Source organism: Anser anser (genome assembly GCF_964211835.1).
Source record: "Anser anser genome assembly, chromosome: 6".
NCBI lineage: Eukaryota > Metazoa > Chordata > Aves > Anseriformes > Anatidae > Anser > Anser anser.
Window position 1 is genome coordinate 96,701 of NC_139726.1, and position 27,402 is coordinate 124,102.

At 41.6% G+C, this 27,402-nt stretch overlaps 3 protein-coding genes across 52 annotated transcripts in view; all 3 read right to left on the reverse strand.

Annotated features, from left to right (window-relative positions):
- Nucleotides 1–2,708, reverse strand: part of LOC310901669 (uncharacterized protein) — a 37,609-nt gene extending 34,901 nt beyond the window's left edge. For 31 of the 42 annotated variants that reach the window (XR_014585991.1, XR_014585996.1, XR_014585997.1 and 28 more), the window contains exons 1-2: nucleotides 2,463–2,655; nucleotides 1,292–1,421 (exon numbers count right to left, since the gene is read on the reverse strand). Coding sequence is in view for 22 of the 42 variants with exons in the window: in XM_083841747.1 (XP_083697873.1) it covers nucleotides 1,292–1,421; nucleotides 2,463–2,479 (147 nt within the window). In the remaining 20 variants the exon portion in view is untranslated. Of the gene's footprint in view, nucleotides 1–70; nucleotides 215–342; nucleotides 462–494; nucleotides 1,254–1,291; nucleotides 1,422–1,527; nucleotides 1,625–2,452 lie in introns of those variants that run through there. The other 11 variants (XM_083841751.1, XM_083841749.1, XM_083841731.1 and 8 more) reach the window with 10 other exon arrangements.
- A 95-nt stretch (nucleotides 2,709–2,803) lies between these two features.
- Nucleotides 2,804–6,976, reverse strand: NAA20 (N-alpha-acetyltransferase 20, NatB catalytic subunit). The gene is made up of 6 exons (XM_083841768.1): nucleotides 6,842–6,976; nucleotides 6,723–6,747; nucleotides 6,544–6,634; nucleotides 5,223–5,358; nucleotides 4,091–4,236; nucleotides 2,804–3,142 (listed from the first exon to the last, which is right to left on the reverse strand). Exons 1-6 carry the CDS (start codon nucleotides 6,892–6,894, stop codon nucleotides 3,057–3,059), a joined length of 537 nt encoding a protein of 178 aa, XP_083697894.1. The 5' UTR covers nucleotides 6,895–6,976; the 3' UTR covers nucleotides 2,804–3,056.
- Nucleotides 6,977–7,879: 903 nt separating this feature from the next.
- MARCHF7 (membrane associated ring-CH-type finger 7) overlaps nucleotides 7,880–27,402 on the reverse strand; it is a 30,530-nt gene continuing 11,007 nt past the window's right edge. For 2 of the 9 annotated variants that reach the window (XM_083841687.1, XM_083841690.1), the window contains exons 3-11: nucleotides 26,150–26,308; nucleotides 23,346–23,517; nucleotides 21,549–21,716; nucleotides 16,639–17,433; nucleotides 16,317–16,470; nucleotides 15,886–16,055; nucleotides 14,429–14,538; nucleotides 12,898–13,011; nucleotides 7,880–9,022 (exon numbers count right to left, since the gene is read on the reverse strand). In XM_083841687.1, the coding sequence (XP_083697813.1) occupies nucleotides 8,897–9,022; nucleotides 12,898–13,011; nucleotides 14,429–14,538; nucleotides 15,886–16,055; nucleotides 16,317–16,470; nucleotides 16,639–17,433; nucleotides 21,549–21,716; nucleotides 23,346–23,517; nucleotides 26,150–26,308 (1,968 nt within the window). In that variant the 3' untranslated portion in view covers nucleotides 7,880–8,896. Of the gene's footprint in view, nucleotides 9,023–10,908; nucleotides 10,958–12,897; nucleotides 13,012–14,428; nucleotides 14,539–15,885; nucleotides 16,056–16,316; nucleotides 17,458–21,548; nucleotides 21,717–23,345; nucleotides 23,518–26,149; nucleotides 26,309–27,402 lie in introns of all 9 variants that reach the window. The other 7 variants (XM_083841685.1, XM_083841689.1, XM_083841683.1 and 4 more) reach the window with 5 other exon arrangements.

Genomic DNA, 27,402 nt, shown 5'->3' on the forward strand with positions numbered 1-27,402 from the left:
CCGGCCGCCGCAGCCCCCACCCCTCCCGGCCCGACGCTCCGGGGAAGCGCCCCCGAAGGCTCTCGCTCGCCTCACCGCCGGCAGCCGCGCTCGCAGCCAGCGGCAACCTGCGCCTCCCGGCGCGCACGGCCCGGCCCCGGCCCCGGCCCCGGCCCGGGGAAAGACCGGCCGCGCACCACAGAACTACAGCTCCCAGCATGCCGCGGGACGGAGCAGTCCATCCGACCCAGAGGGGAGTCGGCCAAGCGCACGCAACCGCCCCCCCCCCCCCCCCCCGCCGCCCTCTCTGCGCCCGCCCGCCCCCCTCTCCCCCAGCCCTCCGAAGCCCCGCGCAGTGCAGACCCCGCCGCACGCCCGGTCCGCTCCGCTCCGGCGCGGCGCCGCCCCGCCCCGCACAAGGGCCGTTTCCGCAGAAGCTGCCGACCGCGTGGCGCCCCAACCGCCCGCCGCCTCGCCCCCTCCCGGCCCGGCCCGGGGCGGCACCGACCACCAACCTCGTGTCGGCACCGCGCCTCGGCGGCCCGGCCCGGCCCGAGCCCGGCCCGGCCCGGCCCGACAGCTTCCGCCCATAGTGCCGGCAAGCCCTGCACGGCACCTCCGCCCTGCGTTCCTCCGAGCCAATCACGGAGCGCTTCCGCCCTGAGTTAAGGCTAGCCGTGACGCCACTTCCCCCCTGGGTTCCCAGCCAATCATGGAGCGCTTCTGCCCTCAACGACGGCTCGCTCGGACACCACACCCGCCCTCACGGTCCAGCCAATCACGGAGCCGTTTTGGCCCTCAGTGAAGGCACGCCCTGACGTCAGTTCCGCCCTCGGTTCCCTGCCAGTCACGTAGGCAGTTCCGCCCTCGGTAGCAGAGGTACCCTCCGCCGGGTAGACCTGGCGGCCGCCCGAAAATAAAAAAAAAAAAACGCGTAGTCCTGGCCGCCGCCCGCAGTCCAAAAATGCCAAACGGCCATAAATGTATAGAAATATGCATTTAGCATTCTACATAGCATCTGCCCTGTAATTCTGCAAACATCATAAGGGATCTAGAGCGACAAAGCAAACACACACAGTACCGCTGTCATCCTATCCATAAACATTCTATAACAATTACTCACCTGAAGAAGAGCTGCATGCAATACAGGCACTTACTACTACTATATAGATTGCTTTCCTCTAAGAGATCCTACTAGTTGTTACCTCACAAAGATGGGCGTACCGCTCTCTACTTGGAAATGCGTCAGTCCATAGACTCCGACCCACCCAAAGACCCCTGCAACTGACTGAAGGAAAAACAAAGCACTTACCCCAAAGAGCAGCCCAGGCAGAACGAGCTCCCTCATGGCTTGCCTGGGGCTCATATACCATTTGGCCCCGCCAAATGGTACATCGTGCACATAATACACATCGTGCCCACAAAAGCTTTTGGGGAGACCACTGTAAAGAAAAACAAAAAAATAAAACCAGCAAGTGGCTCGCACATCGGTTTTGTTAACAGAGTAACACTAACTAACTAGAAATTTCCACGTTCTTTAGCCTCTACCTTGAAAAAGCCACTGACTTCTGTCAGTGTTCGTCACCTTTTTTTTCTTCTTTTTTTTAATTTTCACGTGGACATCCGAGAAAAACATTTCGAGTCCCTGCCATCGAGGGAGAAGAGGAGAGGAAAAAAAAAGAGATGGGTGAGGGGGGAAGAAGCACAGCCATTCCTTTCCTTGGTAGCAGGGCTGAGGGCAGCGCGGCCCGGCCGGGGGGACCTGCAGAGCCCCTCAGGCAGGAGGCGGGCTGGGGAGAGCAGGGCTGGTGGGGCCCCGGGGCACGAGTGCCGGGAGGGGCCCGCTGCCAGGGGGCCCGGCCAATGCTTTGTGGCAGCGGGGCACCCACCCCGCCCCAGGGCGATTTCCCCCAGCGCCACCTGTGGCACCGCCCACCCCGTGCCTTGCTGCCCGCCCGCCCGCGGCACTCCCGCCCCCCAGCTTATCACGGCTCAGCCTACATCCCATCAAAGTTAGCATCCGCTTCTAGCAGGGTATGCAGAAACATGGAGGAAGAAGCACGCTTACAGGAATAAACTAACCGGATTATGTGCGCTGATACTACTTCATCTTAATCCTAGCTCATACAGTCAATTAATACTCAGGCACCTGAAATTTCTACAAATTTCATCTTCATCCCTGTTCCCCCATTAAAAATACTTAAAAAGTATTATTTCAGTATTAAATATAAGGCTAGTTGCAGATGCTATAAACGTAGCCTACAAATCCGAAGTCTCTCCTCATCTGGAAATCCTACATCAACTTTGAACCTGAGCAAGAAAAACATCATAGAATGGTTTGGGACCTTAAGAGACCGTCTAATTCCAACAACCCCCTACCATGGGCAGTTCCTCTTGACAAGGTTGTTCAAAGCCCTCTCCAACCTGGCCTTAAATACAAGCAGTAGAGTATGAGAATGCAAGAAACCCTTACTGTGGCTTACTTCAGTGGATGCAGCATGTTAAGGTTATGTATGGTACCCAGAACTGGTCTTGAATCAGGTCCACAGTAGATGCAAAGCCTTGACTTCTTTATTTGCCTGACTTTTCCAAATTGAGCGTGAACCTAAGTTCAGCCGATCCCTGTGCCACGAAAATTGAAAGAAAACGTCCAAATTATCTGTAACAGGTATCTCTTCTATGAAAATATTAATATACTACCTCCCCTTGCTCCTTTTCCTGGGTATTGTACAATCATATTTTCATTGGTCATGAATAATGGCATTTTTAGGAGTTTTACTATTACTGACCAGTTATTTTTGATCTGAGAAAAAAACACACCATGTACCATGTCACCAGGTGATTCCATTTAATAGTCTCTGCATTACCAATATTTGAAAAGAAAACTCACTAGAGGAAGTGCAAAAGTATGCAGCTATTACCAGTAAAGGCAGTGTACGTAAACTTCTCAATATTGCTTTCGGTATTTCATGGGAAAAAACACTGAGGCTATGTTTTCTCATCCGTAAGGTTTTGGGGGGCAGGCAGAGAGGGAACCCAAAATTCTTAGCATGTTGCCTGAGAATCACAGTTTACAGTTACTCAATGTCTTCTGGTCTCACAGGATGAGGAAGAGGTATAATAGATTTCTTCTCCATATCTCTGGAAAGAGCTTTTCTCATATCTGTAGCAAGAGAAAAAAATGTTGTTGTGACAAGAGTCGTTGCACAAAGCCATACTAAGCGAATTCCCTATTACAGTAAGATCACTTTTAATCAAGCACATTTCGGTAGCAAAGTGAACGATTCAAATCGTTAGTACAGCACCAAATTCAACTGAATGTCAAGAAAATGGCAGGCTGAAAGGCCAAACATGACTTAAGTCATCTGCAACAACTGTAGTTGTCTGTCCACAGCCTTTGTATTTCATGTTACTTTCATCTCAAACGATGAATGGATGAACAGAAGAGGTACACAGCAAGCCCAAAAAAGCTTTCGTGGGGGACACTTACAGGAAAAAATATGTTGCAATAACAAGCACCTAGTACTCCTGTTTTGTTAACATAGTACTCGAAATTTCCATGTCCTTTATCCTTTAAATTGAAAAGGCCACCCAATTCTCTGTCACCGTGGACCATTAGCCTTCGTCGAATTTTAATTGGCTGAGAAAAACAATGCCTCAAGTCCGTATAATCAAGGGACAAAACAAAAGGGTGGGGGTGGGAAGGCCGTCACAGAAAAGGAGGGAAGAGAAAGGAAGAAGGAAAGCACAGCCATTCCTCTTCCCAGTGGCATCAGGAATAAGTCCAGGCACTTGCCAGGGGCATTCTTTCCATTAGATAAGTAACTGCATGTTATTTATCCTTACTCAGAGAATAACATGTCTTTGTACTTGATAGTTTACTCATCTGGCATTTTATTTTACCATGGATACAACGCAATGTGCAAACTGCAAGATTACGTTTTATAACAGATGTTAATCCTCAGCAGGAAAAGCTATCTAAAGGAAGAAGTAAAATCCCATTACACAACAACCACCTTAACTTTTTCCATATAAACAAAACATACAAACAACCCTGGGACACACAACTAGACAATCTTTCCATTCAACTTGGGGTAGAACAAGAACTTACCATAAGCATCCTCATCCGGCTCTCCATTGCTAGCAGAATAGTACTCTAACACTGTCCGGTACACACTGTAGCCTAGTTGCTTATACATATTTACTGCAACCTGATTTGATACTCTCACAAAGAGATCAACGAAAAATCCGCCCTTTCTTTGAAAAAATAAACAAAACACAGTAAGAACGAGCAGATGAATGTATTTCCAATTAAGAACCTACAACATGTAACCAAGAACAGGTCTGATGTGGCGGTACACTAATCGGGTGTGTTTCACGCTGTAATAACAGATGCACTCCTTTTACCAAGGGACAAGCCCAGTATTGGCAGAAGTCATTTTTTGGTCACGTGAACAATCTTCTAAACCATCCAGTGCATTCAGAATTATTAACAAAAAGAACAGGGCAAGCCAAATACCCACACAAGCCTCATTTTCATATACATATATTTTTAATTATAATCTATATTTTGGATGCATTTACATTGGACTAGCTTAGGGACTGCCCCCTTCAAAATGAACAGGGGAAGAAAAAAAATCAGTCCCACAATCCAGCTGCCTAACAGGAGATGGCCCTCAATACGCAAGTTCTTCAAAGAATCACGCAGTTTTTGGATTTTACCAACCACAACAGGGTTGCCCTACTGGCATGAGCTAGGGACGTTTCCCTATGTGTTTATTTTCTGCAGGTATGAGTAACCCAGCATGAGATGGAAAGTAAGCTAAGTTACTGTCTGCAGCACCACACTGGTGTAATATTGTGTCCAAGGGAACCCGCACAAAGTCCACAAGTGCTAAACAAGTATGTTGGGGGCACTATGGAAAACACAGTTGGTAGGAAAAGAACTTCACAAAATGTCAAGAAAAGGATCCTTTATACAGTGTCTTTGCTGAAATTTAGACTACTTCCCATTCATCATGGCAAGTGAGCTTTCATAGAAATCAAGAGATTTTAAAATGCCAGGCGAAGTTTTTAGTTCTTGTTCTCTAACTACAGGGAATTTCAGTCAGTTGGGGCACTATTTAATAGAGAAGTCTGGGAGCCTGGGTATGTTTCATGTAAAACAAATACCTAAATCACAGACAGAAGTCTACAGAAAGAATACTTTAAAAGATCAACTTAAAGAGAAGGGTAATACTCACTTTTCTGAGATTTCTTCCAATAGTTCCATCAACTTGGCAGCCAAACCCAGCCGTCGAAATTCTGGTGCAACAGAGAGAGCAGTAACATGTCCGTGCCATTCTTCCCTAGCCACAGAGCCTTCTGCTTTACCCATTACTGTGGACATACAGAGTTATCAGCACAGCAGCGCCTTTGGGATAACGCACCCCAGATACACATCTTTACAGAAGAGTATATAAACACACGCTGCAATGAGTGTGGCAAAAAGCTGAACAAGGCACGTCTGTGTTATCACTCTACGACTTAGCAACTCTGTACGGTTGCAGGTCAAATATCAGAGCTTCAGAGAAAGGCAGACAAGGCCCTTGAAGGTCACATTTCCATCTGGATTCCAAGCTCTCTTGGAAAGACCCCCAGATGCTAGTTCCTGATTTCACCAACTGCGCGCTAACCTATTCTGACACCCAAATTCACCTACCGCAGACAATGCAAACGGTTCTCACACAGTTCTGCTTCATTACATCACACATCATTTTGCTCGTTTCACGCTAGTAAATGCTACTCTCTTGATTAGCATTAAAAAAGTTAAATCGTTTTTCAAAACTTGTTTTCTGAGGAGTGACTTCTAAATAAAAGTCTTAAGCAATTCTCACAAGTCTTTAAATAAGCAGAATTCCGGGTCTGACTGGAATAATGGAAGAACAGAGGGCTACAAGCCAAAAACTGGCTCATCATCCTAGCAGCTAATGGAAATTTCTGGTCGCTCTGAGGGGGGAGAACTTGGGAAGCTTCGCTAACCTGGCAAAAGAAAGCTTAGGCCCTGCCTGCCAACACGTTACATGTAGCCAAAAAAGGTGTTTTTTTTTTTGTTTTTTTTTTTTTGGGGGGGGGGGGGAGTTGAGTGGGGAGTAGGGGTGTCTTTGGAGTTTGTTTCTACATAGCGCCACGCAAGCATTAGATTGCGAACAACCACTCAAACTTCCTATCGCACACGGTACTTCAGAAACACCCGTCACCCACAGCACACGCGCTTTAGGCTTCAACACATCGAGCAGGTCATTTCCCGAGTCTCTGCGAAGGCCTCCCGGGATGCTGGGGCACGGGTAACGAGGAGGGCGAACAGGCAGACAGCCCCAGCAGCGGGTACCGCCGGGGAACGCCACCGCGCCGCGGCAAGGCACGCGCGGCTCCCCGGCCCGGGGCTGGCTCTCGGCGGGCAAAGGGAAGCCGAAGCCCGAGCCCGGAGCTCAGCGTCGCGACCAGCGCTCGCAGCGCGCCCGCCCCGCGGCCCGAGGGCAGCCGGAGCCCCGGAGCAGCGGGAGCCGGGGCCGCGGCACTCACTGTAACCCATCAGCTCCCCGCCGGGCGCCTCCGCCACGATGAAGTACTCGGGCCAGTGCGCCAGGTACTGCAGGTAGAAGGGGATCCCGTACTGCGGCCGTCAGTTAAGGAGCACAGCGACACCGGCGCGGCGCCCCCCGAGGCCTCCTGCCGGGCGGCCGGCGGCAGCGGAAGGATACGGTCTCCGTCAGCGGGTCCAGGTTGCTGCGGACAAAGAGCAACGCTCAGCGCGGGCCCTGCCGGGCTGCGGAGCCGGCCCCAGCCAGGGGAAAGGGCGGGGGGGGGGGGGGGGGCTCACATGTTGTTGAAGCGGAACAGGTCGTCGCAGGTGAAGGCGCGGAGCGACGTCATGGCGCTGCCGGGCCGCCTCCGCCTCCAGCCCTGCCCCGGAAACGCTCCCGCCGCCCCGGGGCCTCTTCCGGCGCGGGGGCGGGGCAGCTCCGCCGGCCCAACCAGGCCCGGCCCCGCCCGTCAGCCGCCCGCCCGCCCCGGGCCCCGCGCCCCGCGCCCGCCTCGCCGCGGGGCCCGCCCGGGCTCCCGGGCCGAGGCCCTGCCGCAAGGCGCCGTGCGCCACGGGCAAGTTGCGGGGGGGGGCGGGGGGGCGTGCGGCCGCAGCCTCCCCAGCCGACGCCGCTCGGCCCCCCTCTGCTTTCCCCCGGCTCCACCCTGCCCTCTGAACCGCGCTGGTGCTTGGGGCTGCGGCTGCTTAAATTGCTCACCCCCCAGGAACGCCATTTGTTATACGGAAGGACAGAAACAAATTAAAAATAGCCTTCCCGTCACCACGTTGCTAGGCTACCCAAACCCATGCCTGTGCCTCTGCCTGCACCGAGCACGCATGAAACGCCGTTTACTTCGGTAATGTTTTCCTAAGCTACATCAACACAGAAACGATCGACCATTTATCTTTTACTATTCACGTTAATTCACTTTCTTCAGAAATGATTTAGAAAAAATTTCACGTATGCCTAGGCCTCCACCCTTCAAATGAATAGCTGAAGGAAAGCTGTATTTCACCTAATTGCCAGAATTACAGGTATTGTCGGTGAATAACCAATGGCTTAAGGTTATCAGGATGAGCACAGAAACGTTCGACTTCTTCAGTATCCCCGTTTCTTTCAAGGCTTACAGCTGACAGGCCATCTCGTATAATACTAAACTAAGTTTTAGGGTAACTCCTAAAATCATGAGTTCATTTCTGCTGTCAAGGTATGTTCTTTCTTCCTCACAAGTTCGCTTGTACATAAACTCAAGGTATTTCAACATAAAGAACTCCTTGCAGATACATTCTTACTAGTCATTAAAAGGCCAAGAGAAATATTTATAGCAAATACGATTCTGATACACGTATGACAATTTATTGTACCACCATTCATATAAAGCATTTCAATTTAAAATGTTGAGAAACAATCTTAAATATTTGTGTAAGAATTTACAAACATTAGTAAAGATAAACCACAGACAACAGCTTTCCAAGTTTTCAAATATAAGTTCTGGTAGATATCCATGTATAAATAAAATGGACAATACCAGTGAAGATGCATACCTCATTTTTACTTTATTTATAAAGAAGTGACAACACTAGAAAACACATCGATAACCAGTGCTTTGAACAGTGAAGGTGGGACATAAAAAGTCTGATTGAACTAACACAAACTTAGGTCTTTATCGAGTTGCATATCTGCCAGGAATGCTGAAATGCAAGAGTTTACACCTGCAATATTCCATAATGGAATACCCACATAATATCAAATATAGTCTCCAACTTCCAAACCGGTAAATAAAAAAAACCATCATTAACACTATGTATTAGAAGACCACTGCAAGTTCTTATTGCTTTTTGAGTTAATACCCTTCAAATAAACTGAAAACCAAACAGTCTCTACTGTACCTTGCTCATCCTCCTGCTCATTCATTAACACTGGAAGCAATCAGTTACTATATGAGGCCGCAAAAGAGGCATTTAAAAAAAAAGAAAAGAAACAAAAGCTACTTAGGTACATAGACATCCCCACCCTCCCTGCCCGCCCTTACCCCAAAACCCACAATAACCACTTAGTGCCAGTAGAGGAGCAAAACTGGATAGACAAAACCAGAAATGTGACTACAGTAAGAAGGAAATAAAGAGAGATATAGCTTTCTTAAATATTCAAAATCTGATGTCTCCCAAAACGAAGCACATCCCCATCATTTAAAAAGTGAAGTTGCCTTATATATATACACATATACACACATATATCTAATCTTTGCACATGCTGAGTAGTTCTCAAATCCACTGAGTTCCACAGTGCAGCAGTTGATTTTGAATTTAACAGTGCTTCAAAAACTACAGTAATATTCAATGCACTTTTTACTAAGGAGAGCAAAAAACAAATGCATGTTCATGTTGTTCTTGCCAGTTCAGCACTTCTGCAGCACATCCGTTTGTCTCTTGCAACACAGTTCCACCAGCATCAGTCTTCAGAATCATCCTCAGAAGCTGTTGGAACAACACAGTATAATCAGAAGCCTTCATAAAGGTCTGTTAAATTTAGAACTAGAGCACTTTTAGTTTGAAATGAGTAGTGGAAATAAAGGTGATTTCATAATATAAATAGCTGACTGTAATACCGGCCCCAAACCTTGTATAATTTCATAGCTTAATTTTTAAACGCATCTCACATCTGAAAAAACGTAGCATTTTTAAATCTAAATTCCACATTACAAACTGCAGTGTCCTCCTGCTGTTCCTCCTCAAAATAAAAGGAAGAAAATATGATTATGCCAGAGATTCAACTTTTATATAAAGTTCACAGTGGCTAATTCCAACTGTAGTAAGAGGAGAGAGAGTATGTTCAAGCTATGACAGCTGCACTCAACATACGGGAAGAAATTACTCCCACAGTTAAACTATCTTTACACTAAAATACCTAGAAAAGTTCATTAGTCTAAGCAAACAGAAATTTCTGACGTTTACGTTTATATATTTATACACATATGTTTTGTGTGTGTATATATATATATATATATATATATATATCTGTTGCTTAACACAATTAAGTGAGTCCTACTTGGAAGCAGCTCCTATCTCCACCCCCATTCTTTCAGTCTAAGTAAGATAAAGTCCCCATATGCATAGGATTCTGCTACTGAAACGTGAATTAAAGCACAAACGCATGCTTGTCAGCTGTGACAAAAACGAAGTACAAACATCTACAATAGGTTTGTAAAGTTAGCTTGTGCCTAACAGGAATTAATATGTCCTCCTAAGCAAGCTCTGCAGTCTTGAAATTATTTAAATCACGTAATTTGTTCTCTCTCTGAACATAAAGAGGGAAGCAACGTTTTTCTCATCACTTCTCCAGCCTCCCAAAAACATTTCTGAGAAGAGAAACATAACTCAAATGGTGTCAATAATAAATTTCAAATCAGTATTCCTCACCTGCAAGTTAAAGTCTAGGTCAAATACAGATTAAATTGCTGTGTGGAATGCCACTTACTAAGATTAATTTCTACTATAATAAGAATACACATAACTTAAGAATAAATCCTGAATTCCAATCCTTCTCTGTTATAGAAAGTATTACTTACGTAGTGCTCTGAACGCAGAAATTATCCTCCGCTTCTTGAACTAAACAATCCCCCCCCCCAGCATTCCTTATATCATACTCCAAACATGTCCTATTCACTGAAAGCTCAATGCATATACAAAATTTGCATGTTGACAGACAAACAGACACTAGAAAAAAGATAAACCGATTACCTTTCCACTGCCTATTCACAATGCCCAGAAATAATACTCAGATTCAGGCTACATTTACCACAGGTCAGCACACATTTTTCTCACTTCATCGCACTGAAGAACGACTAGGTGAAAAGTAGGCTAGTCCTCTACCTTAGTTGAGAACTGTTAAATTCATTCCAGAAGTGGACAGTGCTGATCAAAGTATATGTACATCCAAAAAGCGGGGAAAACGAGGTAAACAAAAAGGGCAAGAAAAGTATGGTAATTTAAGCACAGTCAAATTTAGCCTGAAGTGCTTCTTTTCTACCAGAACTCATGAAAAGGCTACAGCCTAAAGGTCACCACCATTTCCGTAATTAGGTACTACTAGAATAAACTCGCAAAGAATCTTGGTATCAGTGGCAGGAAACACTTGCATAGTCTTGCATAGTCATGATGCTATTGGGAAATCCATCATGGAGAATTAAAATCAGCTCTCACCCAGAATAATTCTACTGATACTGGAAAAAGCACTGGGTAAAGTCAATTTTTCAGTAATTAAGTTTGGTAGTATGAATCATCTTGGCAAAGGAGGATTGTACTCATTTAACTTTGAGTAGATCTAATGGGGGGGGAAGGAGGAGGAGAGGGGAAGCACCTACTTTCAATATCTTCCATATGTGCCTGAAGAGTTCTTGCAAGGTTAATAAACTAGAAACAAGGCAGAGAGAAAGTAGTTTAAAAGTTGCAAAGTTTATGCGCAGTAATTTGCAACACGTTAGCAAAGAAGTTTTCTTCACCTTTTCTTCACTTTTTATATCCCAAAGCTTCATTCCAGGTGTTGGTTATCCTAACCCACTTACTCAACTTACAAAATCAATACAAAATTTAATATAAAGTCCCACATATTAGACCTCAAATTGCTACTGCACAGTTTTTTCAGCTTCCACACTATGTCAAATGCTTCTGTTAGCAGTTAGTGCCTCCCCATCTTCATGTCCTACAGTCTGTAAAACACATCTATTTTGAGAGTTGCACACATGTAAGAAATTGGCAGTTTTGTGAAAACCGTTCCTACAAATTCCAATGCACAAAACCGTAACCCACAAGGACTTCATTAGTTGAATCCACTTCATTTATTTCACTATTTACATGGCAAAACAGAGCCCTCTGGCTGAACGAGGCTATTGAAAAAAAGCATAAATCCACTGAAGATTATATCCGTAAATATAAAGTTTAAAATCAGGGTAACTATTAGGCAATAGTGGCAGCTAAATGTTAGAAGAACAGTGACAACCTACATCACTGTTTAAATGATAGGACAGATGCTGACACAGCAAATAAAAAGGAAACAAGAATAACCTAAGAGGTTTCCATAGCCCAGTTGTGGTTTCAGTATCAAACGCATAAGAGTGATCTTTACTGGTTTAAAATGTAGCATCACACAACTATGTAATGCTGCGCCTGATCAGAAACATTAAGAACATCTTACTTCTGCAATATCCTCAAGGTAATAAACTGTACTGGATGCTGGCTACAGTTAGATTGTGTCTTTTGGAAAATCAGAGTCATAAAATGGTTTGGGTTGGAAGGGACCTTAAAACCATTTAATTCCAACCCCATGCCGTGGGCAGGGACACCTCCCACCAGACCAGGCTGCCCAAAGCCCCATTAAACAGCTCGAGGGATGGAGCATCCACAGCTTCTCCGGGCAACCTGTTCCAGTGCCTCACCACCCTCAGAGTAAAGAATTTCTTCCTAATGGACATTTCATTTGTGAACCACAGAAAATAAGCTATATAACTGGGCATGTACAGAAAGGGGACCACTGTTCTAATACAGTAAAAGATTTGAGCACAGCCCTGCTTCTACTCCAAAGGCCTACTACCTGCTATGCAAATATTCAAACAAGCTTTAGACAAGCTTTATATCGCCAATTCTTTTTAAGCAATTTCTAAAGAATATACCTTTCAGGGGATCAGTTGTCGAAGAGCACAGAGATTCACTATCCAGTATCAAATTAACATGTAGAATACAGATTTTTGAAAGAGTCACTATGCAGAAATGATTTTGTATGATGATCTCTTACTGGTCCAAGGTGCACTTACTGCACTTCTAAGTCAAGGCGTTTAAGTGACAAGAATCCAGTCAAACCCAATTATTAAAAGTTTTGACTAATGCCAGAAAATCATACTATAGCTCAGCAGTTTCAAGTACTTATTTAAGGCTCAATCCAGCAGACGGACAATGCAAGGTCCAGACCTCTGTAATGCAGACTGGCATAATGAGAAAGGTTTGTCAAGTCAGATGGTCCAATGTTCTAAACTGAACGTTGTATACAGAGGAATATAAACCCTCCAGTTTTGGATAAATACCCAGCAATTACGGTAAGATACACGCAAAGCAATCAGTTACTGATAACCTTGACAAAATTAATTCTGCAACACAGTAACTGAAATAACGTAGTACCCTTCAGTTTCAAATCAAACATAGTGTTACTACATTAGACAAATCTAGACCATTTTACATCAAAATCTCTTAATTAACAGTAGTACTTCTTGGGTATCTAGCTCCTAAGTCATTCAAGACAACAATATAGTTCTAAGTTCACTGTATGAGCAATTCCTGACATAAAATTAATTCATACTTACTCTGACACGTGTGCTGGCCTCACTTGCAGTTCCTAGCATATCAGAAAAGCGCTGTTCACATAAGTGTAACAACACTACAAGGTAGAGACCAGAGCTGATAAATTCATAGTCTGCCTTAAAGGAGATCAAAAGAAACATTCAGAATGTTAGCAGTACATTTACGTGCGATTCAAGAGGCAGAACAAGAATTAGATTTTATTGGAAGCACTACATATTTGATCTCTAGTTGTTCCAAGGAAACTAGGGAAATGTAATAGCAAAAAACAAATTAATTACTAAAATGCTATTATACCTGTAGTTCCTCCCACTCACCACAGATCTAACCTGTTATCCTTGAAGATGGATTTTATTTGTGGAACTCTTTCTATTTAAGTCAGTATGACTAGTTCACAGGTAAGAATCTAAGGAGCAGAGAATTGTACCATTTGAAAAAAACAAAACACTTTGCTGGCTTCTTTTCAGTGTTCCCAATACTTTACAGAAAGAAAAAGTGTTGTCCGTGGGTGTTAATAAATATTTCAAGAAATTATTTTCACTGCAATAAAGGAAAATTTTCGAAATGCTACTACTGCTGAATTGATTATTTAGAGTTAATTCTTTAGAAAAAAGCTTTAAAGGCCTTACTTCTATTGAAGTACAGTGACAGTAACCAACACTCTGTAGTGCTAAAATGTAAGATGACAGCACTCTTATGGACTGTTCACGATGTGGCCCAGGTGAAAGGAGCTAGAGTACCAGAGTAAGTTAGCTTACTCTAAACAGTAAGAAAATCAGAGGCTGATGTTTCGCCAAGTTCACACATTTCAAAGTTGGAGTTATTTTTCTGTATTTTCTTTTAACTTCTCAGGTAGGCAAATTTCATTAGTCTTCCTGCATTCACAGAAGTCAACCCAGAGAACACGGAAAACCCCCTGAATAGTTCAATATATCAATGCCAGCTTTCTAATACGTATTCATTGTAAAATACTACACAATCCAGTGGTTATAAGATGATGCATTTTATATAAAGACAGTAATATCAATGGACCTTTAATTATTATTATTATTTTTTTTGATTTAGAAAAGCACTTGAAGGAGCAGCAAGAAGCTCTCCTATAAAAGAAGTTGGTTTTTACACTTTAATTAAAGGAATAAAGTAATCGTTTTAATGGTATGTTTAAAACAATTGTTTAAAATGTTCTCAAACAAACAAACAAAAAAGCCAAAAGGAAAGACACATCATGATTTAATAAATGTGAATGCAGGATTTCCACTGCACCTATGCGTCAAAGACACTAGACTGCAAAGACAGACGAAAGACCTGCAGATCTGCACTTAAGGATAAGAGATATAGTACCTTTACTGGAGGCTTAGCAATAGGAAAAAGAAGGAGGATAGAATTTGAATACTGAGGGGATATATCTGTTCCATGGTTTTGTTACTTTACGTGCACATCAGTCCTCCTGAAAAGGGGAAACATTTTCCTTCTCTAAAGAGGAGTGCCCTCCCAGCACAAAATCAACACTTACCAAACCAAGCAAAATATACTAACTTGTTCATTTGCATGTGCCCTATAGAGTTCATGAATATCAAAGTCTTCCAGATTCAGATGTAACTTCTCCTTACACAGTTCACAAGTAGTTACTGCTTCCAAAGAAGAACCTGGTTGGGAAGTGCAGGGGGAAGGTAAGAAATCAGTGTCAAGTTGCAACAATCTAAAATACAGGACACAATTATATAAGCATTAGAGACTGTAACTATTTCTTGGTTTTATTTCCCAAAGCAAGGTTAGATGAAAAGATGGTCTCTGGTATAAATGTAGTGACCATCTACAACCATCAGAATTTAAATGCTACAGAATGTTTATTCTCTATCAGGCTGCATGTATTTTGCTTCATGTTCAGTCTGGACGCCGTACTTCTTGAAAGCCTGACATAAAATCATTGCTGTTTGGGCTGTTTGAATTCTACACTGTAATCTGGTTATACACAAAAGTAAAACGCACTAGAATAGTTTAAAGTTATTATTGGAGTAAGATTTTGTCTTGAAGTTCCAGGTCTGAAACTAGTTGTTTCATAAGAAACAAAACAAAAAACCAAGATTATGATGGATTTGTGTCTTAAATTTGTTGATTTCTATCTACAAAGTTGCACACTTCAAATGAAGTTCCCCTACATGCTGAGGCTTTTAATATGTCCTTTCTCTGATGCAGGTCATCTTATGCCGAGTAAACAAACTGCACCTTCCTTTTGTAAGAAGTATTTCATGATCTTCATGTCTCTACCAGGCCATGTATTTTAAGTCTGAAGAATCCTGAACTTAAGTTCATTGAACAATTTATAAGTAATACAAAAACATCTGTACAGCGTGCAGTTTCTGAAGTGTATCTTAAAAAAAAATCTATATTCCTGTTCAACTACCTCGAACAGGAGTTAAGATATGTTAAAAAATAAAAATAAAAAAGACAATGCATTCAAGAACTGTTGCAATAGAAAAACATTTTTTGATTTTAAAATTCCTGTCGCTCTGCTAAAGTCAGACTGGCTATCAGAGACTTAATAATTAGAACCGCATGCACAGGGAGTTCCTGGGAACACACTTGCCCGAATTGGTAGGGTAGCTCTTAAAAGTATCTTCTCATGCCCCAGACCTCTGCAATGTTATATTCTGTTTAACATCTTAGTAGGCATTACAAATAGTGTAGTTCTATAAATGACAGATACCGTTCTTGGAAATAACTCACAGGAGAAAATGTGCACACATATGTGCATGCGTACACACATACACACACCAAAAAAGCCTTGAAGTGCCATAATGTTTGTTGGGGTTTTTTTGCTTATTTTTTTTAATATATATATATATATATATATATACATATATATATATACACACTTTTTTCTCCCCAACTGTTGCTTTTTCAAAAATATGTCTTAATATTATTAAGAGCAATCGTACTGGTAAGTCTCCCACCATACCCAGACATTTACCACAGTCTGTTGTCTCCTTTACCTGAATTAATCTTGGACTGCAGCCATTTTTTCATGCACTCCTGGTGAACATACTGCAGACTTCCAGTGCATTTGCATGGCTCTATTAAAAGGTTGTCAGAACTTGCAGACGACATCTGACAGATTCTACATAAGTCACCCTCTTCATCTTCAGAATCTTCTAAAAGCAGACTGAACAGGAAGGAATATCAACAAAACACTGTGACACGTTTCATGTACGATTTTTTATGACAACAATTTCTGTCCTCCAGCTGTTCTCAAACCTGCGAGGATTAATACAAGTTTCTCTAAAGACAAAAGTGAGCCTGTAGGTGACAGCTGTGAGTTGTATCCTTCTCTGAAGGAAAGTACCTTTTAACATCAAGGTTGCATAAAACCCTCTCATGCTAAGTCAAGTACATTTAATTATCTCAAAAGAACATACTAATTTACCTCTCTTTAATTTTCTGGAGTCTTTCTGGATCTCTTGAAGGTGGTATTTTAGACTTATCACTTTCTTGTCCTTCAGACTGATTCCAGCCAGAGGGAATAATATCTACAGTTATCATAAGATTGTCAGACAGACTGCTTCCTAATGCTGGAGGCACTGCAAAGCGAAAGAGAGAACCAGGCAGAATTCCAGAACTTCTCCTGCTGTGGGTTGAATCTGGTGGGGAGGCAGTAGCTGTAGGAATACCAGATACTGCAGGTGTTGATGGTCTGCTAACAGAAGCCCTAGGCGGGCTATCTGATGCTTCAAGAGAGGTCTCCTCACCTGACTCTCTTCTTCTGAAGACATGTTGCGATCTAGCAGTTGTATCAGAGGTAGAGATCCTTGCAGACTCATCTCTTCCTTCTCTCCTTCTTCTGGAGAAGAGAGGTGTACATCTGTTCCTCAAAGATGATGACAACCAGGATCCTGTGCTCCTGCTTTCAGAGTCTGGTCTGTAGCTTTCCCCGTCTGAATCAGAGTTAGGATTCTGTGAAATTCCTGATAAACCCCATCTTCGTCTAAGAAAACTAAATCCCTGAGAAGCTTCAGATGTCTGAAGTCCTGGCGTTTCTGGAGTTGCAGCTCCATTAGCACTAGACATGGCAGAAGCTTGAACTCTTGGGACGACAGATGACTCTTCAGAACCTAATGACCTTGTATGCAATGAATCCTGGCTAGATCTTCGAGAGAAAAATGTAGATGACATACTAGATGCTAAACGAGACAGCAGCTGTCTGGTTGTGCGCCTCCCTTCGCTGTCAGCAGCAGCCTCATTTAACGACCTCTGAGAAGACAAAACCCTTTCAGAACCACTTGAGGAAGGAATTTCTTCTCTAATGGCAGTATGAGAGAATGCTGGCTGCATGCTCCTCTGGGGAGATTCCATTTCATTTCTCCTTTGTCTTGAAGAATAGCTCGATCTTGAAGAGCTGATGTTAGAGTCTCTGTTGAAAAAAGATGGCTGACGATCAGAAGGCAACTGTTGGTTCATGGATGCATTCAGCCTCAAAGCGCTTAATGAATTCTCTTTTGGTCTTGCTCCCTCTGCGTACGAAGAGGCAGGCCTATCCTGAAGATCTGTTGCAGGAAAGCAGAGGAAAACTATAACAAGATGTGGTCTAATTCTTACATACCAGATGGATAACTCTTAAATGTCAATGCAAAAGTTCAGGATTTTGTGATCCTTTCACAAAATTGTTTCAAATTTGGCAGGTAAACTCCAGAGCAATATTAAGTTTAAACTTACTTCTCATAATTCTGATGTTAAACTGAAACCAAGCCCATTTTCAGTCTGATAACTGTCTGGAATCTAACCCCCCCCTAAAATCTTCAGTCTATCAAGGTATGACTCACTGTCTTATACCAATATGAAAACAGTGAACACTAACCATCTGTTAGAAGTTATATAAGAACACTTACATTGAAAAAAAAAGTCCATATACAGTACTATTTAATAACTTAATGGTCCATTCTGCCTGTATACTGAGAAAGACAGGTTAATTAACATTAATAAACATCAGCAATGTAGCAGACACCAAATCATCTGAAAAAAAAATGCATAGGAAACATCAAGTATATTCTCCATCTATTACAAGCTACTCTCTGCAGAAGAACATCAGGAACTGCAGTCAAAAACACTGCTTAAAGGTAGCATAAAATTAATGACTTTGGATAACAGAAATTGAACTAAAATTTAGATACTAGAAGTATCTAAATTAAACGTACATCTTAGAATCACAGTATTCTACCTCTAGCAAGTCAAACCTTGCTAGTCAGAAGATTTTAGGGGGGGGGTTATTATATTTCTTTTAAAAAAGAACTGAAACATAAAAATAGTAACCTAAGAATACTGCAACTGCACTAGTTTGGCTAAAATGAGTTAATTAAAAATGTTTTTATAAATACATGAGCAACAAAACTTCAGAGGACTAAGGAAAGTCTCAATCCCTTAGTGGATGCGAGGGAAAACAGTGATGAGAGATGAGGCTGAGCTCAAGTACTTAATGCCTTCTTTGCCTCGGTCTTTAGTAAGACTAATTTTTCTCGGGGTACCCAGCCTAAGCTGGAAGACACACAGAACAGAATGAAGCCATTATAAACCAACAGGAAATTGTTAGCGATCTACTACACCTCTTGAACTCACACAGATTTATTGGGCCACAAAGGATTCACCCAAAGGTATGAAGGTACAATCTCCTTCTACGGAGAGATGACACACTTAGCAGACAAAGGAAAGGCTGTGATACTGTTTACTTGGACTTTTACCAAAGCACTTGATACTGTCTCCCACTAACTCTCAGGGCACGGATGTACTGTTCACTGGGTTAAAATCTGGAAGGATGTCCAGACACAAAGGGTCATTGTGAATGAAATTAAATCTGGTTGGATGTCAGTCATAAGCTGTGTTACCCAGGGCTCAGTATTAGGGCCAGTTTTGCTTAATAATTTTATCAACCATCTGGATGAGGGGATCAACTGCACCCTCGGTTAAGTTTGCAGATGACACTAAGCCGGGCAGGAGCATTCATCTGTTTGAGGGCAGGAAGACTCTGTAGACTGATCTGGATAGGCTGGATCAATAGGCTGCATCCCATTGTATCGCACTCAACAAGAGTAAATGCCAATTGCCCTGCTTAGGTTGTCACAACAACCCCATGCAGCCATATGTATACATATACATACGTACATACATATATATATATATGTACAGATGTGTGTGTGTGTATGTATATATATAGGCTTGATAGAGAGTGGTTAGACAGTTGCCCTTCAGAAAAGGACCTGGGGATGCTGGTTGACAGCCGGCTGCAAATGAGCCAATATTGCACCCATTCTGGCCTGCATCAGAAATGGTGTGGCCAGCAGGACTAGGGAAGTGACTGTCCCTCTGTACTCAACAGTGGTGAGCCTACACCTTGAGTACCATGGTCAGTTTTGAGCCCCTCACTGCAAGAAAGATGTTGAGTTGCTGCAACATGTTTAGAAAATAGCAACAAAGCTAATGAAGAGACTAGAAAACAAGACCTATGAGGAGTGGCTGACGGAACTGGGGCAGTTTAGTCTGTAGAAAACGAGACTGAGGGAAGACCTCATTGTTCTCTCCAACTACATGAAAGGAGGTTGTAAGCAAGGTGGGTGTCAGTCTCTGCTCTCAGACAAGAAGTGATAGGACCGTCAGGAAGCAGCCTCAACGTGCAACAGGAGGTTTTTAATAAGATATCAGGAAGTATTTCTTCATGGAAACTGTGATTAGGCATTGGAACAGGCTGCCCAGTGATGTGGTGGAGTCATCCTCCCTGGAGGTATTTAAGACATGTGGATGTAGCATTTAGGAACATGGTTTAGTGTTGGATAGAGTAGCATTAGGTGATGGTTAGACTTGATAATCTTACGGGTCTTTTCCAACTTAAATGATTCTACAATTCTATCAACTAGCTACTGCGTCTCTCAAAGAAATACAACAACTTCAGTTGCAGATTCAGCTATGCAAGCAGCTTAAGCAGGATCAAATTACTAATAATCAGCCCGTATTAATAATCATAGCTGCTCTCTCAATTACCTTAATCACATATAGCCAGTTAGATAACTATTACCACACAGCTGTCCCCTCCACTGCTTTTATGTTTATTTACATTATCGTTTCTTATAACCATAATTTTTGTCATTACTACGTATATACCTCAACGCAGAATTCTACTGTAGCTCAAGTCTAGGTGACATTAAGTGAAGCAGCTGAGAAGGATAGTCTTCTTTCTTGCAGAATAGCTAGACTTGGCTGGAAAGTGGACAGCAGATGCACACTAACCTCATAGGAAGGAAAATCACTTTTAATTTCCTTTAACATTCTAAATACTTAACAGGCATTGGTAGATTAAGGTAGGAGGTAGAAGTTTTCTTCAGTTATTCTGAGATTGAAACAGAATCATCTAGGTTCGAAGAGACCTCCAAAACCACCTCTTCCAACTTCTGACCTAACACTAACAAGTCCTCCACTAAACCATATCACTAAGCTCTACATCTGAACATCTTTTAAGCACCTCCAGGGATGGTGACTCAACCACTTCCCTGGGCAGCCCACTGCAATGCCTAACAACCCTTTCGGTAAACAAGTTCTTCCTAACCTTTCATGCGTTTTTTTTTTTTTTTTTTTTTTTTTTTTTACAGGTTCTGCACTGCAATCATATTATTTTATTATTGAAGGTGAGGTTTATGCATCTGGCATATCCTAAGGAAGGAACCATCTACATAGATGCTAAGCATTTGCTATATGGTTTTGACGACAAAGCAGAGAACACAGTCAGGAGTTACTTTTATAGCGCTTTACGGGGGCACTACAGCTAGAAAGGCAGCACAGACAATACAAAGCAAGCCTTCCCACCTATCCTTTTCTCCCATTAGGCTCTACCAGGTACACTCCCCATTTTCCACTCATTTAAAGTCATGTAGAGTAGGACAACATCAAAACATGCTCTTCTGGCAAGGCAAAACTGCAGGATGAGATCTGAAACTGGTTTTTAATTTTTTCTACTCGTCTTCCATATATGTAAAAAGGATTGTTGTTCTTTTAACTTCTGCATATAAAATACCACTACTGCATCTGCAAAAAGGGTATCGATGAAGACCAATGACTAGCTACCCCCTCAGACCACAACAATCCAAAGAGAGAGAAAATGTAAGTAACAATGCAGAAATTCATACTAGTCCTAGTAGATACCATTGAACAGATCTTTCACTTTCTATAGTATATGTATTTATTCACTTGTGTTGTCTATGATCTAGCAGTTCTCCCTAATAAACACTCAAAAAACACAACGGAAAGAGATATGGGTGAGTGCCTTGGTGGAAATTCTTTGAGTCAAATAACTTGAATTTATTTCCGTGTGGCTAAATCAAAAGAAATCTTAAAATACACAAGGAGAAAGGAGGCTTAATGAATATTCACACTGTTACCGTGGCAAACGCTGATACCATTTTCTTATGACTGATTGCATCTATATAAGCTAGACCATTCATTTATCTTTTGGTGGTTTTAGTGAACATGTGAAGAGCGGCCAAACAGATTTAAAAGAATACCTTTAAATTAAATCGATCTTTTGCCTTGGTGTTTTGCAGAAAACATGAAAAGCACATGGGAAGAAACTAACAGGCATGCAGCCTACGTGTTTACAAGCTATCATTTTTACAATACATACATGTTGAAGATGAGAAGTCATTGCTTCTGTAACTGTGATCCACCAGATCAGTAATGGACATATCTGTTCTTCTTTCTAACTCTCTTCGCTCTCTCACCAGCTCAGTTCCCAGAGAACCGAGCATCACAGATGAAGATCTAGGAATCCTACTATACCTCCAAGAGGCATCTAGGAAAAGAAAATATGCCATGTTTTTATAATACTTTTAAAATCCATTAAAGCTGGTACTTCGGCATGCATTCTGGTTATATTGTATTAAGGGGGAGTTTAGCAATACCACTAAGCTGATCAAGTGGCCAGTTACCAACAAAAACCTAAGAATACAGCACCACTCCGCTGCTGATGGCAACTCACTTAACCATGTTGGTTCTGAAAGCTAACCCAGGAAAAAAAGCAGTAATACTTTTGTGAAGAGTCGGACCCTGTAACAGTCATACAGGACAGGAGAAGGGAAGTAGGGTCTTGTCTTCCAGTGACAGCTAATTACTAGGTAGCTTCACGTTAGGCAAAACAGCAACTTGAGGTTTAATAAATGCTGCCATTCTTATGAAACTTCTTCAGCATTCCTAAGATTGACTTTCCAAAAAGACATCTGAAGCTTAAGAGCGTTTTAAACACAACTCTTTAGAACAGTGACAAATACTGTTCTTGCTCATATTACAGAGACAGAAGGGAAATGCTCAATTTGAAGAGATCTTGTTTTTCAATAATAGCTCCAACACCTAAATCAGGAACTATACATGCTTAAGCTGTGAACAGAACTCGTTCCAAAAAAAAAAAAAAATTCCTTCAATGGCTCTGAAAAATCCACCATGAATTTATTATACTGTTAACTTCTAAATCCATATTTAGGCATTCATTGGTCAACAGGGTGATGACCAATCCAGAAGTGGACAGACATGTCCCAGATCATAACAATAATGTTAATAATATGGCTGCCATTAACACAAGAGTAAGAAAGTATCTACAGTACAGGGTTTTAAGTAAGAACGTCTTAAGTTTTATTTGGATAGCCATGTAATTCTATAACAACACACAAGGTCTATACACACAAGGTAATCTGAATGGCTCTAAGGGTCTGTTTCAAAACATTCTAGAAATGCTTTCAGTAGAAGCTTGTCATTATTTCCTGGCCTTTAGACCATTGTTAGTATATTGCTTAAATTACAGTTATCCAAGTATTTGCTTAAATTACATCTAACCAAATATCACCGTTATTTACAGCTTTAATGAGAATCTCAGTTTTTCCTGGAAGAGTTCCTCATGTAGAATGTTAATTTTTGCCTGGCTTGTAGAAATAGTTTAGGAAAGAAAGTTATTTTTCAGTAGGGCCTGACCCCCTACCAACAACATTCTAACCAGCTATGGCACTATGCTTCTTGAAATGCAGAGCTAAGTACATAAAGATTTTCTTTCTGCTGTCTGACACATGTAGGTTTACTAACACAATTAGTCTCCTGAAATCATACGTAACAAGTGCACTCATTCTTTCCTAGAAATCTTAACCACTTCAGATCTATTTGAAACATGAAGTCCAACTTCACTGCAAATGGAATAGGTACAGCTAATGTTGAAGTTCCATGAGTACTAATGAGTTTTCGCACACAGTAACAGCATTCTCACTATTTCATATACTACTGTCAATGTGAAATTGCTCTTCTATTGACCATGAAGTTTCTAATATTGAAGAATAACAGAAACATAGTATTTCAAAGCAAGTTGTTTCCAACTCAGTAAGACCTGATCTTACTCTCAGACAACTCTCATGTAGCTCAGGTCTAGTAATCAGCCTCTCACCTGAAAAGGCAGTCAAGCCATTATTTCTCACAGAAGAGGTAGACGTACAGGACAGCTTAGGTCTCTTTGAATCACTATCTCGCTGCTGGCTATGCAGTCTTGAATATGCTCCCTGAGTTCTCTCAGTCTCACCATAACACCCAGATGTAAAATGAGAGGAGGAAGATGTAGACTGAAATAACACAAAAAAAATATATAATTATCGATACAGTATTTCAGGTGTACCTTCCACAGCCTACAATACTGAAAAATAGCATACATAACATAAACCCCACAAGACCAGCAAAGAATAACTTGAAGACGCAAAGTCTTTTTTTATTTAAAAATATTATAGAATTTATGCTTGTGCTCTTGACAGCATTATCAGGTTTATTCAAGGCAGTTCCACATCTAAAGCTGGTTTCTACTACAATCTGCACCTTTTCTTTTTTAGATGGATGACATTTAAAGAGCAGAAAGATAATCCTGACTCTTAAGATATCATAAAAATGCCCAAACATAGGTTTATAGATCATAAAACAAAGATAATTTTGTATTTCAGAAATGGCTGTAACTGATTACCTTTATTATTTAGTAGTTTAACAAACCCTGCTCATCTTTTAACAACCTAAAATATACTTAGCTAGGAGGTAGCTCTAGTTTCTATTAAGGTGTTTAGACCAGATGTATTTTGATTACATTAATCACAGAATCGTAGGGGTTGGAAGGGACCTCATGAGATCATCGGGTCCAACGCCCCTGCCAAAGCAGGTTCCCTAGAGCTGGTTGCCCAGGTAGGCATCCAGATGGGCCTTGAGTATCTCCAGAGAAGGAGACTCCACAACTTCCCCAGGCAGCCTGTTCCAGTGCTCCGTCACCCTCACTGTGAAGAAGTTCTTTCGCTTGTTGGTGCGCAACTTTGTGATCCATTTTGTGACCACTGCCCCTGGTCCTGTCCCCACAAACCACTGAAAAGAGGTTGGCCAAATCCCTCTGTCTCTCACACTTAAGGTATTTATAAACATTAATAAGATCCTCTCTCCGTCTTCTTTTCTCAAGGCTGAGCAGACACAAGTCTCTAGGCCTTTCCTCATAGGGGAGATGCTCCAGGCCCCGTATCATCTTTGTGGCCCTCCACTGGGCTCTTTCCAAGAGATCCCTGTCTTTTTTGTACCGGCAAAGTACAAGCTTTTTTATTAAGCTTAAGCTCAACTGAAATAGTTTAAAAAGTAAAAAACAATTTTTGCAGTATATAGCCTTCCTAGTACTGACGGGAAAAAAAGATAGAAAAAGAAAGGAAAATGTGTTAGCCCATTAAGTTAGTCTGGTTACTCACAGCCAAAAACTTGACTTAGATCCAACTGTTCGTTCTTCTATCAGAAAGTATTTGAAACCAAGCTTCTTAATTGGCCAAACAAATTAACTGTTTACTTGTGTTTTATTTTAATGTTTTTTCTGAGCTTATGCCAATGCTTTTCATTTTTTGAAATTAATATCTAATTATTTCTCTTTCCCCATCGTAAAAGACAAGAGGGTCAGACACAGAATCTAACATCACAAACCAAGTATGAAAATAGGTTAATTTTCCCTCAAATTATATGTTTAACATAATTTATCTTTTAATTGCTTGCTATTTGACAAGTGGAAGTTCAAGCCTTCTGCAATGTTCACCCGCATCAGAACATAATTTAAGAGAAAAATTTATCTTAAAAGGAAAAAAAACCCCTCTCACTTCGAAAAGCCAACAGCAGTAGCTTAACTGGATATACGTGGGCCAACTACAACCAGAGGCTCCGACTATATCTATAGCCATTTACTAGGATTACTCCTGTAGGCCACCGTCCCCACAGTTTTCTACACTCCTCACTTTTCTGACCATGCATTCACCTTTTAAGTAACTGTACGAAAATGGACACCTACTTATGGTTCAAGTATCCTTAGGTACCCAAAAGCCCTCTCAGTTTTCAAGTGAACAGAACTTTCAAGTTTGCTATCTACCCCCAAGGGTCTTCGTAGTTGTCTGCTTTACCCCTCTTAAAGCGGGAAATCATCAGGCAGTTGGACTAGATCTCAGAATAGTTCAGTTGGAAAGGACTATCAGTTCTATTTTTATTACTTCTAATGCAACTGAAAGCGTTTTATTTTGACTCTGCAGTGCATAAGCAATTCAAAGAAACAAACTACTTTAGAGTTGTTAAGGGACATTCTGTGGTTCAGTTCTATGATTATGGAGGCCACTTAAGGCAAGCTGTTTAGGCCTGAGCCTTGGATCTCAGTTTGGATCTCACCTGGATCTCAGGTGAGAGTTTGGCCTCCATTTTCTTCCACAGTATGCTGCAAGCAGCATGTAACTAACTGTTATGTTACCTGTAAGTATATCTAAAGTTAAGTTTTCTAAAACAGATCCTCCAAACTACGAGCTTTGTTCTCAAGTCACAAAGCTGGTACGGTCCAAAAAAACCACCGTGCCCTAGAAAAATCCAGTAAAACAATCTGAGTATAAACAATGTTAATTGTCATTTGTAGGACTACAGCATGTAAAAGACTTCAAGCATGCATGCCCTTTTTTCTTTTTGATTGGTTACTTCTTAAGAAATTAATTTGAAGTGAGTGGCTCTACTAGTAGTCAAATTAATATACATTATTATTTTCATCCTCTGAATAATTTCTTAACACTGCCATCTTATTTTCCCTCCATTTCGACTTGGTAAGATCTTCTTATCTAAAAACATTACAGCGAGGTTCTGCTAGCATTTTTTCAGATTGGCAAGGCTACAGTAAAACCCTCTTTTCTTAAAAAGTCATTACACATTAAAAATTATTACCAGTCTGTTTCTGCTTCCCCAGAATCTTCCAGACCGTGGATGATCAAGTGTCCCTGAGTAGTGAGTTGGAGAGGACGCTGTAAGCTTCCAAGCGGTTTCATGAGTCTCTCTTTCTCCAATTCCCCAGTCTCTACCAGAAGTATTCAATACAGCGGATTCCTGAAGAATAACATGCTTGTCATATACATCTTCTAACTCAAAATGTATATCTGATCTGAATATCGAAAATGCAGGAAAGGGTGGGGTACTAATAAATTGGGAAACGTCCATGAAAAACCTCAAGGTATACCCAATAAGAAATGAGGCAGGTTTACAAGAGAACCGCTGGCAAAAGGAAAGACATTTTTCTATTAATTACCTCCTTTATCTGTCCTCTCATTTGATTGTGGACAATAGGGTTTTTGGGGTGTTACCCCAACTTGCTCCAGAAACAGGACAGAGTTAAGGACCTCAACTTTCAACATTACGAGTTACCATCTTCTTCCATTAAAGCATGCTTGCGTATGTTTTATTTATTTAACTGCTGGGCACTAGTCTCATATAACAAGCTCTCAGGCTATCTTCTATAAATTGGAGTGGAAAAAAGTGATTAAACTCGATACTCTCTGCTGTTATTTTACGTCTGTTTTACCTGGAAAGTATTGTAAAGGTCATTCCTCGGAGTAGAAGCACGTTGCTCAGCACAAAACAGCCAAATGATAATGCACTGCACAGTGTAAATGCTGCAGTTCATGTAATAAATTAAATCAAGTACGTAACCCTCCTGATTCCTTAACAGTGGAAAAATAGTTTGGTAACTTATCTAGCTTCACAGCTTGAGACTAATCTTCTGACCAAAAGCTTTCAGTGTCATCCTGTCTAGACTGGATGGGTCCATAAACCCTATGAAAGAGCAAGACTATTAGATTTTTTTATTTTTTTTTTATTCAGATGGTTTTACCGAGCAATCGGTCTACAAAAAATAGGTAGGAATACCAAAAAAAAATAGATCAAATCTGTCTGAAGACTACCCTTAGACATTCTTTGTAGCCTACATATTAACAAACACATGCAGGCTAGATATAACAAAGTGTAACATGTGGCTATACATACGTCATGCTAAAGATAATTAGATGCGTTACTTGTGAAACTATTTCTGGTAAAGGCATTATACAACACAACGCCCCAGATCGCTTGTTAGCAGGGACCAAATTCATTACCATTTTATACAATAAATATAAACATTTAGTCATCAAGTTAAAATTCTGCAATTT